The 16,956-nt window shown below is 41.0% G+C and overlaps 1 protein-coding gene across 1 annotated transcript in view; it reads right to left on the minus strand.

Moving 5' to 3' along the window:
- LOC131685688 (probable ribonuclease ZC3H12C) overlaps nucleotides 1-6,935 on the minus strand; it is an 82,015-nt gene extending 75,080 nt beyond the window's left edge. Inside the window, exon 1 of the mRNA XM_058969576.1 lies at nucleotides 6,169-6,935. Coding sequence (XP_058825559.1) covers nucleotides 6,169-6,528 — 360 coding nt within the window. The 5' untranslated portion in view covers nucleotides 6,529-6,935. The remainder of the gene's footprint in view (nucleotides 1-6,168) is intronic.
- Between the last annotated feature and the right edge of the window lie 10,021 nt (nucleotides 6,936-16,956).

Here is a 16,956-nt window from a genome sequence, read left to right on the forward strand (position 1 = left end):
TTTCTTCGGCGATTTTTAACCCCTCCCTCCCCCTTCGTAGCATTTGGTCACAAAATTCTAACCTCCCCCTCGTCAATAACGTAGCATTTACCTACCCCCTCCCCCTCGTCCCATACAAAGCGCCCGGGTGATGAAAAAAAATTGCATATGTTTTTCAATTAGTTTTAACCCTCCGGAAGTCGCGCATATAGCCCACTCAACGAGCAGCTTCCGGTGCCCAAAGACGATTCGCTAGCTTTTCAGAGCAGCTTGCACTCAGTGCACCAGCGCGACTGCCGGAAGGTTAATACATGTCCTTTCAAAATGTTTGACGACTTTTATCAACATTTTCATTATAACAGCAAATTGCGTGCAAAATAAGCCCATTTCTTGACAAATATAGTGTTGATTTTATATGTCAAGGGGAGCATGAAGACAAGTTCTCTCAGTTTATAATCGTGCAGCTGCCAATGATTCTAAGAACCACACGTTCATCTAAATTACTAAATTTTGTTTGGTTGAATCCGAAGTGAAAATTTAATTCAGCTTCCAAACTAAGTCTACTAGTTAGCAACATTAGCTAACTAATGTAGCAAGTTAAATCCGCATACAAAACCTTTTCGTATTTTTGCGAACTTGTAATTCCGCGAATCGTAAAATTTACCTCATGAAAAACTGCATCAAAAGTAACTTGTTTGAATTTAAATTCATTTTTCTTGGGAATGGAGCATCATTAAATTGTTTTCTCTAAACAATGGGTTTTAAACTTAATGCTACGTCGCACAACTTCTGATCCTACCCCCCCCCCCCCTCGTCACACTTCGTCACAAATTTGGTATTCCCTACCTACCCCCCCCCCCCCCCAAATGCTACGTCATTTATGCATGGCCCCTAAGGAATATTGGCGCATTTTATTGAAACAAGTAAACGTGATATGACATTCTTTCGTGACGTTTATAACGATTTAACGAATCGACAAATGTGTTATAACTTTATCAAATGAACGCCTACATCAAAACTTATTACAGATTTGGAAAGTAGACAAAATTTTACGAAAGATTTAATCAACATAAACTGAATATACTAGAATTTGACTTTTAATGAAATACGTTGAAAGTTCTAATTTGTGACGCGTTCAAACGTCACGTTACATTATCGGTCATAAAACAATCTACTTCCAGTATATTCAGTTTATGTTGATTGAATTTTTCGTGAAATTTGAGCTACTTTCTGAATTTGTAATAAGTTTTGATGTAGGCGTTCAGTTGATAGAGTTATAACATATTTGTCTAATCAAGATTCGTCAAATCGTTGTAACGTCACGAAAGAATGTGTCATATTGATACACTAGAGAATATTGTTTGATCTTCTCAGATTTTCTTATTTATCTTGCGTTTAGAAAATGATTATGAACATTTTTTATAAGATGTTTGGTTCAAATTAGATTCTTTTAGATCCATTTTAGATGAGAAATTTTCCTACTAAATACATTTCTCATATCAATCAATTGAGTATAACAATGACAAATTAACATATCAACTCTTAATATTCAAAAGATGAGTGTCAATTCAATACATAATTTGTTGTTCAACCTAATATTTTTATCTCTTCTTATTTCTTTGAAATTTAATTGTAGGATAAGGTGATCCGAAACTGACCGGTGGTCCCAAACCGATCCTTCGACATTTCTCAGTTTTCGTGCTGCCGTCAAATTCATCAGTAATAGTTTTTGAAAGCTTTAACATAACCAACAATTTGAGGCTATGACGCCATTCTCCTCCCGTATTCTAACCTATGGTTTTTGACCATTTTTGTTTTGACAGCTGTGAAGATGATTTTGGATCTGCACGGAACTAACGATAATAGATAAATCAATTTTGACGTCAGATGATGAGTTGGAAAAAGTAGCCAAAAAAGAAAGGAACAGAAAAAATCAAAACGAAGGATGTTGAAAAAAGAATGTCGCAAGAAGATGCCAAACAAAAAAAAGAAACTCAAGAAAATAAACTGAGGTGACTATATATATTGTCCGTGCTAAATTTCACAACCATCAAAACATCAAGAAATAGTCTCGATACATTTTTTTTTTGAGAGTTGTCCTACTGGAGCTGTAGAGCTAGGTTCTCGGAAGGGCTGTCGTCAGAATCACACACTACAATTGCAGACAAGACTGGCAAATGCGCCTACTAAAACACTGCTTCAGACCAATTGCAGCGGGCCGTAATTCTGAATGTGATTTTCATTGTACGGTTCAGGTCTTCGCGATCGCATGTATCATCGCGAAGGACTCGAACATTTGTACGTTAACGTGTTCGATCGCTAGTGCGTTTGTATGTCGCATGTGCCAGCGTGTATGTAACTTCGCGTGTATAAATTCTATTTTGCCTTTCGCATATTCGGGGGTTCTAGAATGATCGCGCGCGGACCGTGAATGTGATACTTAATTTTTGGGGTACGGTTCATATTCTAGAAGAAAGTGGGTTCTTCCACATCACTACACAATTAATTTGAATTACTGGGTACAGTAAAATTTTGCTGGGGTTTTGAACAGCAAACCGTTCGGTAATCAATTCAGTAAAACAATTCGGTTACCGGACTCTCCGCAATCCGTTCTATCCAAACGTCAAAAATTACTGCTCAGTCAGCAGTTTCCTCTGAAAATGGCGACTTGATAGATAATTTACTGTACCTGATTTGTAAGTTTTTGACGAGGTTCGGTAATGCTGGTACAATTTTGCCGAACAATCAGTCAGTATTTTACTGGATAATGTTCATGTACCGAAAAGAACAGAAGTGCTGATAAATTCAGTTAAAAATATTGCGGGTTTCAGCAAATTATTCGCAAAGTTACTGAAAATCGCTAAAAAATGAAAACTTTACTGCAATTTTTTAAACAATTTGCTGACAGCTCAGTAAAAATTTCACTTTACTGTGCAAGTCGTCAAAAGAAATTACTGAACAACTTTTGGCTGGCTTAGTGTGTAGAGTTCCCAGTCATGTCGCCTTGGAACGTGTTATCTAGTGGATATAAGCTTTATTTTTTGATTTTTATAACTGATTGTATGGACCGTGTGTTGTTGGATGGCCACGCGGACCGTCATTCTGATATTTAGTTTTCGGTGTACGGATCACATTCTGACAGGGAGTGAGTTACCCCATATCACTAGAGTTCCCGGTCATGTCGCCATGGAACGTGTTGTCACTCTCTACTTCTGTCATTATACATCATAAAAAAACTTGCCACCCTTGGTGAACCCGTTCAGCATACAAAAATAAAACGGTTAAGGTAGCAATCTTTCTGTGAGAGCTCTCGCTCAGAAATTATATTGCATCTCCCAGATTCGAATGTTTCCTGGCACCACACATCTAACTATTTTCGTTGAAATGTTATGAGCACTTTTTCGCCAAAAATAGGGTTTTTTGGTATAACAATATCACTAATTAGGGCAAACAAAACATAACTCTTCTTCCAAAAAAGGTCATGATTAGATTTATAATTGCAGTTTTTTCCACACCGTATGTCAGATCTTCATAAAAATCAATCAGCGTATGTAGAATGTTGTTACAGTACTACTGATTAATTTTTATGAAGATCTGACATACGGTGTGGAAAAAAAAACTGCTTTTTTCGTTTGCGAATATTACCCTTTCTCTGTCCAACCTTAACAGTGAGGGGGAAAAGAATTTGAAGCTTATCCTGTCGAACTTTCGGGAATTCTCAGTTATTATTTGCTTCACTTGCTTCTAATAATCCTTCTTTTTATCATTAGCTGTTTGTTCGAGTGGTATATATTGTGAAACATTCTATCCAACAAGCCATATTAGATTATGACCAGCATTATTATTTCGGGATGTAACGCAGTTTTAAAAGCGACAACTTATTGAACATATCTCGCGTGTTTTTTGAAAAGGGCCAATAAGCATGCTGTCAAAATTCACTTTGAGAGGAAATTCTGGACAAACCATTAATCGCCGACTATAAATCAGAACAGCGGTCGAAAGAGAAAACTTTTCTCTTTCATAAAATGGTAACATCCATTCTCGGCGAGTTACGAGTTGTCCGGAATTTTCTTTCAAAGTGAATTTTGACAGTATGCTTATTGGCCGTTTACAAAAAACACGCGTGATATGTACCTAAGAGAAGAGAAGACAATCACGTAGCTAATTTGATCCAGTCCTAACCTCAATATTGAACCAGCTTCTTATTGGTCGTTTTGCCAGTCATGAGCGTTCATTATATTTACAAACGGGATGGAAAACAGTGCTGCTGAATCTATTCTGGCTACTTTTCGTACTCACCAACATTTCATGCAAATTGAATAAAAGTCCTGAATGACGATATAGCTACGTGTATTGTTAAAAGAGACATCAAAAACAATAAAATTAAATTTTTAATTGCAGCTAGCAGGTGCAGGTGCGATTTTTGAGACACAATTATTTTCAACAATTGTGAAAATCATAAAAAGGTAATCTGGCAACAATGACCACTTATTGTCATTAGATTTATGGCAGGGTCTAGTCGAGCAAATTAAGAAGAGCAAGAAGTCTGTTGTCGTCTCTTCTCTTAGATATGTACATAATCTTGCTTTCGAGTGACGTTAAAAGTTGTATCAAATGAACATATGTACACGTACTGTACCATCGGTTTATACACTGCTCTAGTTCTTGCGGCAAAACCAGTGTAATAAAGCGCATAACCGAGACCAAGAATCCGAAGCAGTGCAAAGCCGCTGGAGGTCCACCGGGTGAGAAAGCCGCCGACCCGCCGTCAGAAGCGGCGGCCCCTCGCAAGCAAACTTGTGATCCACCGGTTTGCCTGGATTACTCAAACATTGGATCTATAAATTAGGAAGTGTGTAATAAAAAGTTGGGCATAGAAGGATTTATTTATTTAATTTCATCTTCTACAATTGTCGCACAGATATAATTTAACCCCAAAAAGGTAAGCTGAAATCGTGACTTCAAGAAGCCTCGCTCCTAAGATCCAGTGAAATTAAAAGCCTTTTTTCTGTCGTTTTGTCAGTGAGAGAATTGAAAGCCCCAAAACGATACTTTCCATTTATAATTATAAATTTATTCACACTAGATAATTCTACCAAGCCGAGCCTCTGAGACCATTTGCCTTTTTGAGAACTAAAAAGACTTCTTAAATCTCTAATTGTCTTCTTAAAAACTTGCTTCGTGATATTAAAATCGTAAAGGTGACAAACATCATTGAACAATTGCAACACATGGTGAGTTGTTCTTGATGGCTGTAGTCCGTCCGGTGATTTGGTATCCAGAAAAGCGTGTTATTACGTAGAGGTAGAGGTCATTGTGGTGCGTTAAAGTTAAGTTTTTGGAGTAAATTGGCAGTCATTTTTTTCCGATCAGCATATCAAAAGCACTGCATTCAAACTCGGCGCTACAAGAGGATATCTAGATTAATTAGATCACAACGCTCGCAATACGATGACATCAAGGGATGTTAGCATGTATATAACTTCGCGTGGATAAATTCGATTTTAAAACCGTGTGGCAATTTGCATATCTGCGTGTGTTCTTGAATAATCGCGCAATCCATGACCCTGATGCCTAATTTTCAGTGTACGGTTCAGATATTAGAAGACTTCCGCATGTGAGAAACAGATCGTAATGGTGAGTTAAGTGAAAGCAATTATGTGAAAAAAAACCCTTAGGAGCAGGATTCGAACCTGCAACCCTTAGGACTCCGGCCTAATGCACAAACCCTTATGCTATCCCTAGGATATGATGTCGTCCCAGAAAGAAAACATGTTTATTGCATTTGCAATCTTTTTTCCACTCCTTATAAAATCACGCTGGCAGTTCAATCTGTGCCTAGAAAATTGACAAGAGAGCGACAGATAGTGTTGCAGAAAAATTGTATAATGTAATCGTAGCTATAGTAATGTGTAATTTTATTAGTGTTAACGAGAACCTGGTAGTGAAAACTGTTTTTCAGGTCAAGTAAAAACCATTCAGCGTTTGTTTGTGTTAACCATATCAGTTCAGTACAAACAACTTTATAGAACCTTCGTGTATTCTGGTATTCAACACTGCTGGTGGAAATTGGTGGAAATGTTTTTGATTGTGAATATATTAAGCACCTTTTTAATCAGGACTGTTCCATAGCATACGCATGGAACATCCCATATTAGTACTCCCTATATTACTCAGTCGCACATTTACCTGTATTTGGACGATTAGATCACCATGCACCGGAGCACCTACTCTAGCAGCTGCTATCCCTCCGGATGTTGACATTAATCCGAATGTATCAGTGAGTTGTGCTTCGCCTGCCGTGCCATCGATAACACTTCCTGATCTTTCATTAAACACTAGCACCGTTGCAAACTGGCCTGCCTCTTCGGCACTCGTAGGGGCCAGTTCGATGCCTAATTTGACACCGAACAAAACCAGTAACTTTTCGCAAATTTGATCGCGATTTACGAGACATTTTCGATGGATTCTCACTGTGGATCTTCCAGCTCCTGCTGCTGCACTAGAAATGCCTACATTCGTAGTATTACTCGAATAAACATTTTCCATTGCGTCAATCAAAAGGGTGAACGCATATTCGCCACATTCTAATCACCCAATGATGTACGGTGGAGAACTACGGCAACTTGTGAATTCTTACTGAGAATTATACGAACATTGTCGTTTCTGGCGACTTTTACCACTTTTGCGACGAAAATATTTTTGGTCGACACTCTCTGTCACTGTTTTGTTCGCTGTACACTCGCGACGATAACACTCATTTTACCTGACAAGTAAACACATCGTCATTCAACGCAGTAGATTATCGCCGAAATTTTTAATTAAAAAATTTATGCTGTTTCTCTACCACTCTACATAAAAAGTTGCCATATTCGCGAAATTAATTTATTTTATGTATTTACATACCTATGAATTAGATAACAATTTTTAAATCTTTTTTTTATTCGCGCAGCAAAATTGTTTAACTTGCGAGCCATGCCATGAATGATACAAACAAAACACCAGTCACTCACAATATGACGGTAGTGAGTGTCGCGTGCCCGGGACACTATAGTTACTCTTACGTCGCTAGGTTGGCGAGAACTGGGAAAGTTAACTTTTATGTTGCACTGACATAAAACGAAAATTTTCTGCCGAAATCTCTCCGATCTATCAAAGCTAAAGTTAGACTACTTCTTAAAATTACCAGGTTTTTCAGTGTGGAATACACTTTTAAACTTAACAAATACATAAATTGTACCATCGTACACAATTCATGTTGAATACATTGAGGTATCAAGCCATACCAACGATGATAAAGAACAGCCGCCATTCGCTGGTTGGACACTTTTTAACTGGACCAGAAAAAAAATTAGTAAAAATAAACAAATTTTAATTTTAAATAACAATTTTCCCGTTTGATATAGTGACAAACAAGATTCAGGTTTGCTTCAATCAATACTGTTGGTTGAAATTACCAACTAATTTATTTGTTAGCTTTTCAGTAGTTTCAACAAATATTTCGTTTGGAACAACAAAATCATGATAAGTTTAACCGAACAAACAAGTTTGAAGAAACAAAAACAAATCGTTTGTATTAACCAAAGGAGAGAACAACTCTAATTTAGTTGAAATTAAACAAAGATTCTGTTGGTTTTTAACAAAGGGATCAGTTAGATCTAACAAATTTTATTTTGATTTAACAATGTTTCTATTTAAAATGTAAACAGAAGTATTTGTTGAACTAAACCAAATACATGTTTTCGAAAAACGCCCATTTCAGTTTGAAACAGTCATTCGCCACGTTTTTAATTCAACTAAACGTTTTGTTGATTCAAAAAGGCCTGATTCTTCTGCTTATACGTCGCTAGGTTGGCATGAACTGGGGAATTTATTTTTTATATTGCACTGACATAAAACGAAAATTTTCTGCCAAAATCTCTCCAAACTATCAAAGCTAAAGTTAGACTACTTCTTAAAATTACCAGGTTTTTCAGTGTGAAGCACACTTTTAAACTAAATAAATACATAGATTTTACCATCGTAAACAGTTCATCTTGAATACATTGAGGTATCAAGCCATGTCAAAGATGATAAAGAACAGTCGCTGGTTGGACACTTTTTAACTGGACTAATCTTTAGTTGGACCCTAGTGTTCAGTTGTTCGGTACAAAGAGAATAGTGAAAGAGACGAAGAGTGAAAATCAGTCAAAACGGCAACACTCCCTTTATGATGATTTCAACACTAGAATTTTGGCAACCGCTTCTACAGGCAGCACTTTAAATGACTCCTATTATATTTTGAAAACAAACCGTATGTCGATCGATGGATTTGTTTATCAAACGATGTGCATTTCGAAACAAAGAGATGAAATAATTCTAAAGCTTATTTTTACTTATACATATGCTCTAAAATGCACCTTACAATCACGATTGAACTAAATTCTGACGAAAATTCAAATTTCTTTTTTGATAGAAGTACAATACTTATCTCCTCCAACTCAGGCATGAGTAATGTTTATTTACATTGCACGATTGGTCTGCTCAATAAGGTATTTTTGGCTTCACACTATTCGTCTCTTTCCCTATTCTCTTTGGTTCGGTACAGATAAACCAAAGACAAATAATGCTTGCAATATGATCAGCCATATTTCCTCTTTTCTCAAGCTGCAAACGAAGCAACTCAACACATATATTTTGTTCCCCAGTGAAGACACCGATGAAAGTTCTGCAAAGCTCCCTGTTGTGTACCCAAAAATGGGTATAATTTAGTACAACACTAAATTATACCCTAAAGTAGGTTACGCTCTTTTGGCGTAACCAGAAAGGTAATAAAGTGCAGAAAGGTAATAAAAACAGCTGGATTTGAGACGTCAGTCTCTTATTCCAGTGCGCGATCAAACCAACGAAATAACAAGTGTTCTTTATTTAATATATTTAAAGAATTCCTTTCGCGGTCCCACAAAGTGTTCTCCCCAAGTGGTTTCTGCATCTACTGAAGCTGTTCCTGCCTCTACTGGTCCACCTCCCCGGCGGACGGATCTTTCACTCCCCACATTTGCTTTGCGGTCTGAGCATTCATTACGTGCGTGACTGTTCTCCAATGCAAGTCCGATTGTTGCTCGAGCTTGTCCACCCTTTGCCAGTTAATCCACTCAAGAGTCTTCTCCAATGCGTCAGATCTGATGCTCAATGTTAACATACTTTTAGTTGACGATGTTTGGGTCGAGGACATCTGGTATAAAGTGATGACGTATGTCTATTTGCTTTATCCGTGGTGTGGATCCTCCATTTTTGGTAATGCATATAGTGCTCTGATTATCACAATTAAGGTTGATTGTTTGATCCATGCACAGTTGTTTTATCAAAACACGCTACCACGTGGCTTCCTGTACAGCGACAGACAGCGCCGTGTATTCGACTCACGCGCCGATAATGCGACAATACGTTGTTGCTTACAACTCCAAGATACTGCACCGCCCTGTAATATAAACACATAGCTGCTAGTTGACTTCCTGCTCCGAATCAGATCCCCAATTAGCATCATAATGACCAGTCAGATCTGTACTACCTTGCCTGGTATACTGCATTTTGAGTTTTGAGGAACCACGCAAGTGTCGAAGTAAATGTTTTAAGACCTCCCAATGCTTGTAATGCTAGGGGACTCCTTTCATCTTCTCAGCTTCATCCGTGATCTGTGGAGCCATCTGCTTCGATAACTTCAAGCTGAAGTTCATCGGAGTCGACACTGTCTTCGCACGTTGCATATTGAATAGCGATAGCTCTGACTCAACAAATCGCACTAAATATAATCCGATTACCTTCAATGTGGTGATACAGACAAGGGTCGTATTTTGAAGGAGTCATTCCGAATCTACACAGTGCCGCATCAAGCTCGCGTTGCAAATGCGATTGAGCTGTTTAAGGCCTTAGAGAGCCTTATTCAAACGGCAAACAAGTCTTGACTGGTCAGGCTTCTGGAAATTCGGGAGGTTGTTCATAAAAATCGCCTCAGTCCATTCACCTTGGAGAACACATCCATCTACTCAATAGACAGTCCATACCGTGCTGGTAAAGCGAAAAGGTAGCGCAGCGAACTATAACGAACCACAGGAGAGTCTCATCATAGTCCACCCCCTTCCGACCAAGGAGAAATCTTTTACGACGAGATGCGTCTGTACACTTTACCATTTGCGTCATATTTGGTCTTGTAGACCCATTTGCATTTCATTGATTTCCGTCCCCCTCGAAAATCCAACCTAGTCCTGCTAGTAGCAGTGGTCCTAGCCAGTCCTCTAGGATCGGAAAATGTATTCCGTTTAGCTGGCGTGCCGTGGTTATGATGCGGTTTAAGTAATCTTTAATTGATGAGCAGGCAATCATTTCTGTTTTTATCCGAATATGCTCTGACTCTTCTTGTCAGTCCGGTATCGTCGAATGTGTTTGCTCATCTCTGCCAGACATCCTTCACTGATTGCGCTTCGTTTACGTGTACGAAATTAACGGGATCCAGGAGTAAAATTGTTTTTTTCTCGGGCGCGGCGATCAGGTACCGCGTCAACTGCTTCGTCGGTTCCGTCCTCATTCTTTCCTGGCTTTACAACGTTCCATAGGTCCTTCAAGTGCAAATATATTTGCACCGCAAACTGCCAGGTGATGGGTCAGTTATCGCAACCGTTCTATTCCCGGAAGATTTGCAATATTGTGGACTACCCGGGGAGGGAGGGGGGTATTATTTCCCTACTGGACTTTTCGGATACACTGCTTTCAGCCAGGTTGGTAAATGACTGGGCAATGCGTAATATAGACCCGGTGGTTCGCCACTGTGATCCTTAGCCTCTTGTCCAGTAACTCCTATCCCTACCTCCCCGTGGTGCCAGCTAGGGGACCGGGAAACCATAGGAAAGATCGGGTAACCAACCCCGGTGGGACCATGGTCGTATGTTGACAGGGAAGGGGGGCTCCTCTTTTCGGAGGGTGAGTCCATCCGAGCGTCTGTTCCCCATGTTAGGGGCGGCTCAAAACAGCGTCTGTTCTCCATGTTAGGGGTGGCTGATGTATCGTCACCGTGTCAGCGTGGGACTCTAAACATAGCTGACACGATGGTCCTCCGGCGAGACAGGGGGTTGGGGAAGGCCCAACAAGCCGCCCTGGAAAACTAACCGCTACGAACAATGCAGAAGAAAATACGAATCGGAACAATCGGCAAAGACCTACGCGACGAAATAAGGATTACGATTGGAAACTTGGAACTGCAGGTCACTCTGCTTTCCAGCTTTTAAAGGATAATTTACGACGAACTCCAACCACACAACTTTGAAGTCGTAGTACAGTCGTGATTCGCTGGTTGGGTCACAGCCTTGTCCAACTAACGAATTTGATTCGCTAGTTGGACCGACTGACAAATGTCAAAAACTCTCCAAAGGAGATGTTGGCAGTGTAAATGCATCTGTTCACATCTCTAAATATTGTCAGATTGATTGTCAAAGTAAATTTGACACAAGATTTTGACGATCAGATTATGTTTAGTTGGACAATGGTCCAACTAGCGGAGGTCCAACTAAAAAGCGGTCCAGTTAAAAAGTGTCCAACCAGCGAATTACGACTGTACTGCAGGAACTTTGCTTGACAGGACAAAAGGTATGGAAAAGCGGACATCGGGCGGTTACTTTCTACCAAAGCTGTGGCACCACCAACGAGCTGGGAACCGGCTTTGTAGTGCTGGGTAGGGTGCGTCAACGCGTGATTGGATGGACTCCGATCAACGCAAGGATGTGTAAGTTGAGGATCAAAGACCGTTTCTTCAACTACAGCATCATCAACGTAAACACGATGGGAGACCCGACGACGAGAAGGAAACGTTCTATGCGAAGCTGGAGGAGGTGTACGACGGCTGTTCGCAACGGGACGTGAAAATCGTCATCGGTGATATGAACGCTAAGGTAGGACGGGAGGTAATGTTTAAACCGGTAATCGGGCCAAACAGCTTGCATACCGTATCGAATGACAACGGCCAACGATGCGTGAACTTCGCAGCCTCCCGTGGCATGGCAGTCCGAAGTACATTCTTCCCCGCAAAGATATCCTCACCTGACCAACGCACCTAAAATCAAATCGATCATGTTCTAATCGACGGGCGATTCTTCTCTGATATCAACGTTCGTACCTACCGCAGTGCGAATATAGATTCGGACCATTATCTAGTTGCAGTATGCATGCGCTCGAAACTCTCGACGGTGTACAACACTCGTCGTAGTCGGACTCCAAGGCCCAACATCGCGCAACTTCGGGACGCCAGGGTTGCCCAAGACTACGCACAGCGGCTAGAAGCAGCACTACCCACGGAAGAACAGCTGGGCACAGCTACTCTTGACGATGGCTGGAGGGAGATCCGTTCCGCCATAGGAAGTACTGCTATAACGGCACTAGGAACAGCGATTCCGAATCGATGAAACGACTGGTTCGATGACGAATGTAAGCAGTTAATAGAGGAAAATAATGCAGCACGGGCGAGAATACTGCAGTACGGAACGAGACAGGATGTGGAGCGATACAAACAAGCACGGAACAGGTAAACCTCGGTCCTCCGGAGAAAGAAGCGCCAACAGGAGGAACGAGATCGCGAAGCGATGGAGCAACTGTACCGCGTAAACGACACACGGAAGTTCTACGAGAAGCTGAACAGTTCGCGCAAAGGCTACGTTCCGCAAGCCGATATGTGCAGGGACATAGACGGCAACCTTCTTACGAACGAGTGTGAGGTGATTGAGAGGTGGAAGCAGTACTATGACAAGCACCTCAACGGTGAAGCAGCAGAGGACGAAAGCGGTATGGCAACGGATCTTGGAGCACGCTCAGAAGACGATAGGCTGCCGGCATCTGATCTCCAAGATGTCAAGGAGGAGATCGGTCGGCTGAAAACAACAAAACTGCCGGTGTAGATCAACTACCCAGCGAGCTATTAAAATGCGGTGGCGAAACACTGGCTAGAACGATGCACTGGGTAATCGCCAAAATTTGGGAGGAGGAGATTCTTCCGGAGGAATGGATGGAGGGTGTCGTTTGCCCAATCTACTAAAAGGGTGACAAGTTGTATTGCTGCAACTACCGCGCGATCACACTGCTTAGCACGCCTACAAGATCCTCTCCCAAATTCTTTGCCGCCGATTGTCACCATTTGCAAGGGTGTTCGTGGGGCACTACCAAGTGAGATTCATGGGTTCTCGCGCCGCCACGGACCGAATATTCGCGATTCGGCAGGTTCTGCAGAAGTGCCGCGAATACAACGCGCCCACACATCATTTGTTCATCGATTTCAAATCGGCATCTGACACATTCGATCGAGATCAGCTATGGCAGATAATGCACGAGTACGGTTTTCCGGATAAACTAACACGATTAGTCAAAGCGACGATGGATCGGGTGATGTGCGTTGCTCAAGTATCAAGGACACTCTCGAGTCCCTTTGAATCTCGAAGAGGGTTACGGCAAGGTGATGGTCTATCGTGCCTGCTGTTCAACGTTGCGTTAGAAGGTGTAATGAGTAGAGCGGGGATAGACACGAGTTGCACGATCTTCAGGAAGTCCGTCCAGCTTCTTGGCTTCACCGACGACATTGACACAATGGCACGGAACGATGTCGGTAACGTACATCAGACTGAAGTCAGCAGGATTGGACTTGCCATCAACGTTTCGAAGACAAAATACATGAGAGGAAGAGGTTCTAGAGACGACAATGTGAACCTCCCATCCCGAGTTCGGTTTCACGGTGACGAAATCGAGATGGGTGACGAATTCGTGTCTTTGTGCTCACTGGTAATGATACCAGAAGACAAATTCAGAGACGGATCTTGGCGGGAAATCATACTTTGGACCCTGGAGGACGGTCCAGTCGAACAAAATTCGCCGCCGCACGAAGTTGATTATCTTCAAAGACGCTGATTAGACCGGTGGTCCTCTACGGCCACGAGACCTCAACTCGTGGAGGACCAACGCGGGGTTTTAGAACGAAAGGTGTTGCGTACCATCTATGGTGGCGTGCAGATGGAAGACGAAACGTGGCGCAGGCGAATGAACCATGAGTTGCATCAGCAGCTGGAAGAACCATCCATCGCGCATACCGCAAAAATAGGACGTTTGCGGTGTATTGGACACGTTGTAAGAATGTCGGACGACGACTCAGTGAAGATGGTTCTTGAGGGCGACCCTACAGGAACAAGAAGACGGGGCACACAGCGAGCACTGTGGATCGACCAGGTAGAGGACGACCTGCGGACCCTTTCAAGACTGCGAGGCTGCCGACAAGCAGCAATGGACCGAGTGGAGATGGCTTGTGCATACAGCAAGAGACAACAAGGCTCTAGCCTGAACGGTAAGGTAAGTAACTTTCAGACAATTTAATCATTCGCGAACCGAAAAAATAATTTCTAAGAAAAAGGTACTTCTAAAGAGACTAGAATAACTTTATCCCCTTTATAGTCTCTTTAGGTACTTCCACGTGCGTGCTTATAACCTATTAGACAATAAATGCACAGTTATATCATACGTGTATCAGGGTGCATGGTTTATTAAGAAAAGAAAAATGACAGTTTGACAATGTCAGTCTTACACGATTGTATACTATTCCCCCGAAAATCATTCCACAGAAAGCCATTCCCCAGAATTCCATCCCCCAGAATGCATAATTTCCCGTCATTCCCCAGAAAAACTTTATTTTTTATTCATTTGATCTTTTTAACTTACTACAGTCGTGATTCGCTGGTTGGTCACTTTTGAACTGGACCGCTTTTTAGTGGGACCTTTGCTAGTTGGACCATTGTCCAACTAAAAAGCATCTTAATGTCAAAATCCTATATCAAAATCACCTTGACAATCAAACTGAAAATAATCAGAGATGTGAACAGAAGCATTTACACTATTAACGTCTCCTTTGAATAGTTTTGGACGTCTGTCAGTCGGTCCAACTAACGAATCAAATTCGTTAGTTGGACATAGGCTATGGCCTAACCAACGAATCACGACTGTACTCGCTCCCATTTCCATCACACGATATTCTTCGCTTTCGATTCGTGCACATTCCACACAAAATAAAATACCGAAGTGTTTTCCCCAGAAAGAACTATTGTCCAGGAAACATGTATAACAAATTGCAGAATTTAATACAGGTGTGTTTAGAGAGACATTGGGCAACAATCATAGGGAGCCTTCCTTCCTAGTATTCAAAAGAATGAAACAATGTTATGTAAGTAAGATTATATGATGTTAAGTTGTCGAGGAAAGCGATACCTCCTCGCCGAAAGCGATGGCTCCTCGCAAGTAAGCCAGTTATCCATTCGCTTACCCGATTTACTCAAACATAGGAATTGATTCCTTCTTTCAAACATGAGCAGTTCATTGAAGCTTCATGAAAATGACTCTTTACGTCTGCCCAGTTTACACTTGAAGAATTGTCCCAACTTTTGAGCAAGACTATCCTGTTCGGTAAAAAGTCTTTTGGCAGAACATCATCTGACATGAGACATTATATGGTAGTTGGCCATTTGACCTAAAAAAGTCGTGTAGCATATGCATAGACAAACAGACATAACACTATGATTAATTACTTAAAAATATCGATCCGCCAAACATTATACACGCTTCTAACCACCCATTTACAAATTAGTTAACCCTCAGACCCAGGATTTTTTTCACTAGTGGTCTATCCCGTATACTTGCGCATATATCAGTGGCGCCATATATGGATTATAATCGTAAATGCTATCACTGTCGCAATTAAAAATATATTCAAAATGGCCACTAACATTGGCGAAGAATTGTCGAGTATTATATCTGTTAGTCGGTATACGTACCATTTGGCATAAGGTAAAACAATACTTTCGAATGTATTTCGGGTAGATCGTACATTTGCGTATGAAACATTACCAATGCAAAAGAAAAATAGATCTCGACAAACATATGATTACGGCGTTAAAGCCAACTGTAAAAACTCACTTTTAGCGGACATTCTGGACAAACCGTTACTCCAACCACAGATGTTGGTAGCAAACAAAAGAAAAAAGTTTTCTTTTTCAATAAATGCTGTCATGTGTTTGTCGAAAAATGCTCTAAAAAACGCCAAACCGTTTGTCAAAATGAGCATTCATTTCGATTTTAATATAGATACAAGGAAAGTTCAAAAGAAGGAATTAACACCTATGTTTGAATAAACCGGTCAGACGAAAATATGACTAATTTGCGTGCACGAGTTATTTGGCATACAAAATCAAAAAACTGCTCATGATTGAAAGAAGGAACCAATCCCTATGATCGAGTAAACCGGTTATACGAGTGGATAACAGGTTTGCTTGCGAGAGGCAGCCACATTCGGCGGCATGACTACAGCAGCTTCACACCGCATCAGTTCCTTGAATTAGGTAATGAGCAAACCTTGGGCCCCACCACAAAAAAAATTATAACGAACATTAACTTTTCTGTGGGAATGGGGCATTCTGGCGTCTTACACACCAATGTTGAATATAGCAAAGTATGTATATTTAACAGGTTTGAGCGGTCGTGGACTGCGGTCGCACGTGTAGAGCATTTTGATCGATATCATTTCAAAGACTCGGAAAAATGTAATCACAGAAAACAGACGTTCATCTCGAACACATTGTGCAAAAAATAAAGGTCTGTTCAAAGGTAATTGAGATATCACCACCAAGTGCGCTATACTGTCACCATTTCGTTCGGTAGGTGTGACTGAATTGACAGATGATCACAGATTTCAAAATGGCCGGGATTGCAATAGATAAAAACGACGACTGCTGTGTCGCGGCGCATAAATCGCATATATTCTCGGCCTACACAACTTTATCGCAGCAGGAATGGGAATAACGCGGTGCCTCGTTAGCTATTAATTCTAAATGCTTCGAGCGAGCGACTGTCACGAGCAGACATTGAAGGCGAACTCCACCGATGATTTTGACGTAGGATATTTTCGTTAACAATTAAAATTCATAG

Source organism: Topomyia yanbarensis, chromosome 2, assembly GCF_030247195.1.
Source record: "Topomyia yanbarensis strain Yona2022 chromosome 2, ASM3024719v1, whole genome shotgun sequence".
Classification (NCBI taxonomy): domain Eukaryota; kingdom Metazoa; phylum Arthropoda; class Insecta; order Diptera; family Culicidae; genus Topomyia; species Topomyia yanbarensis.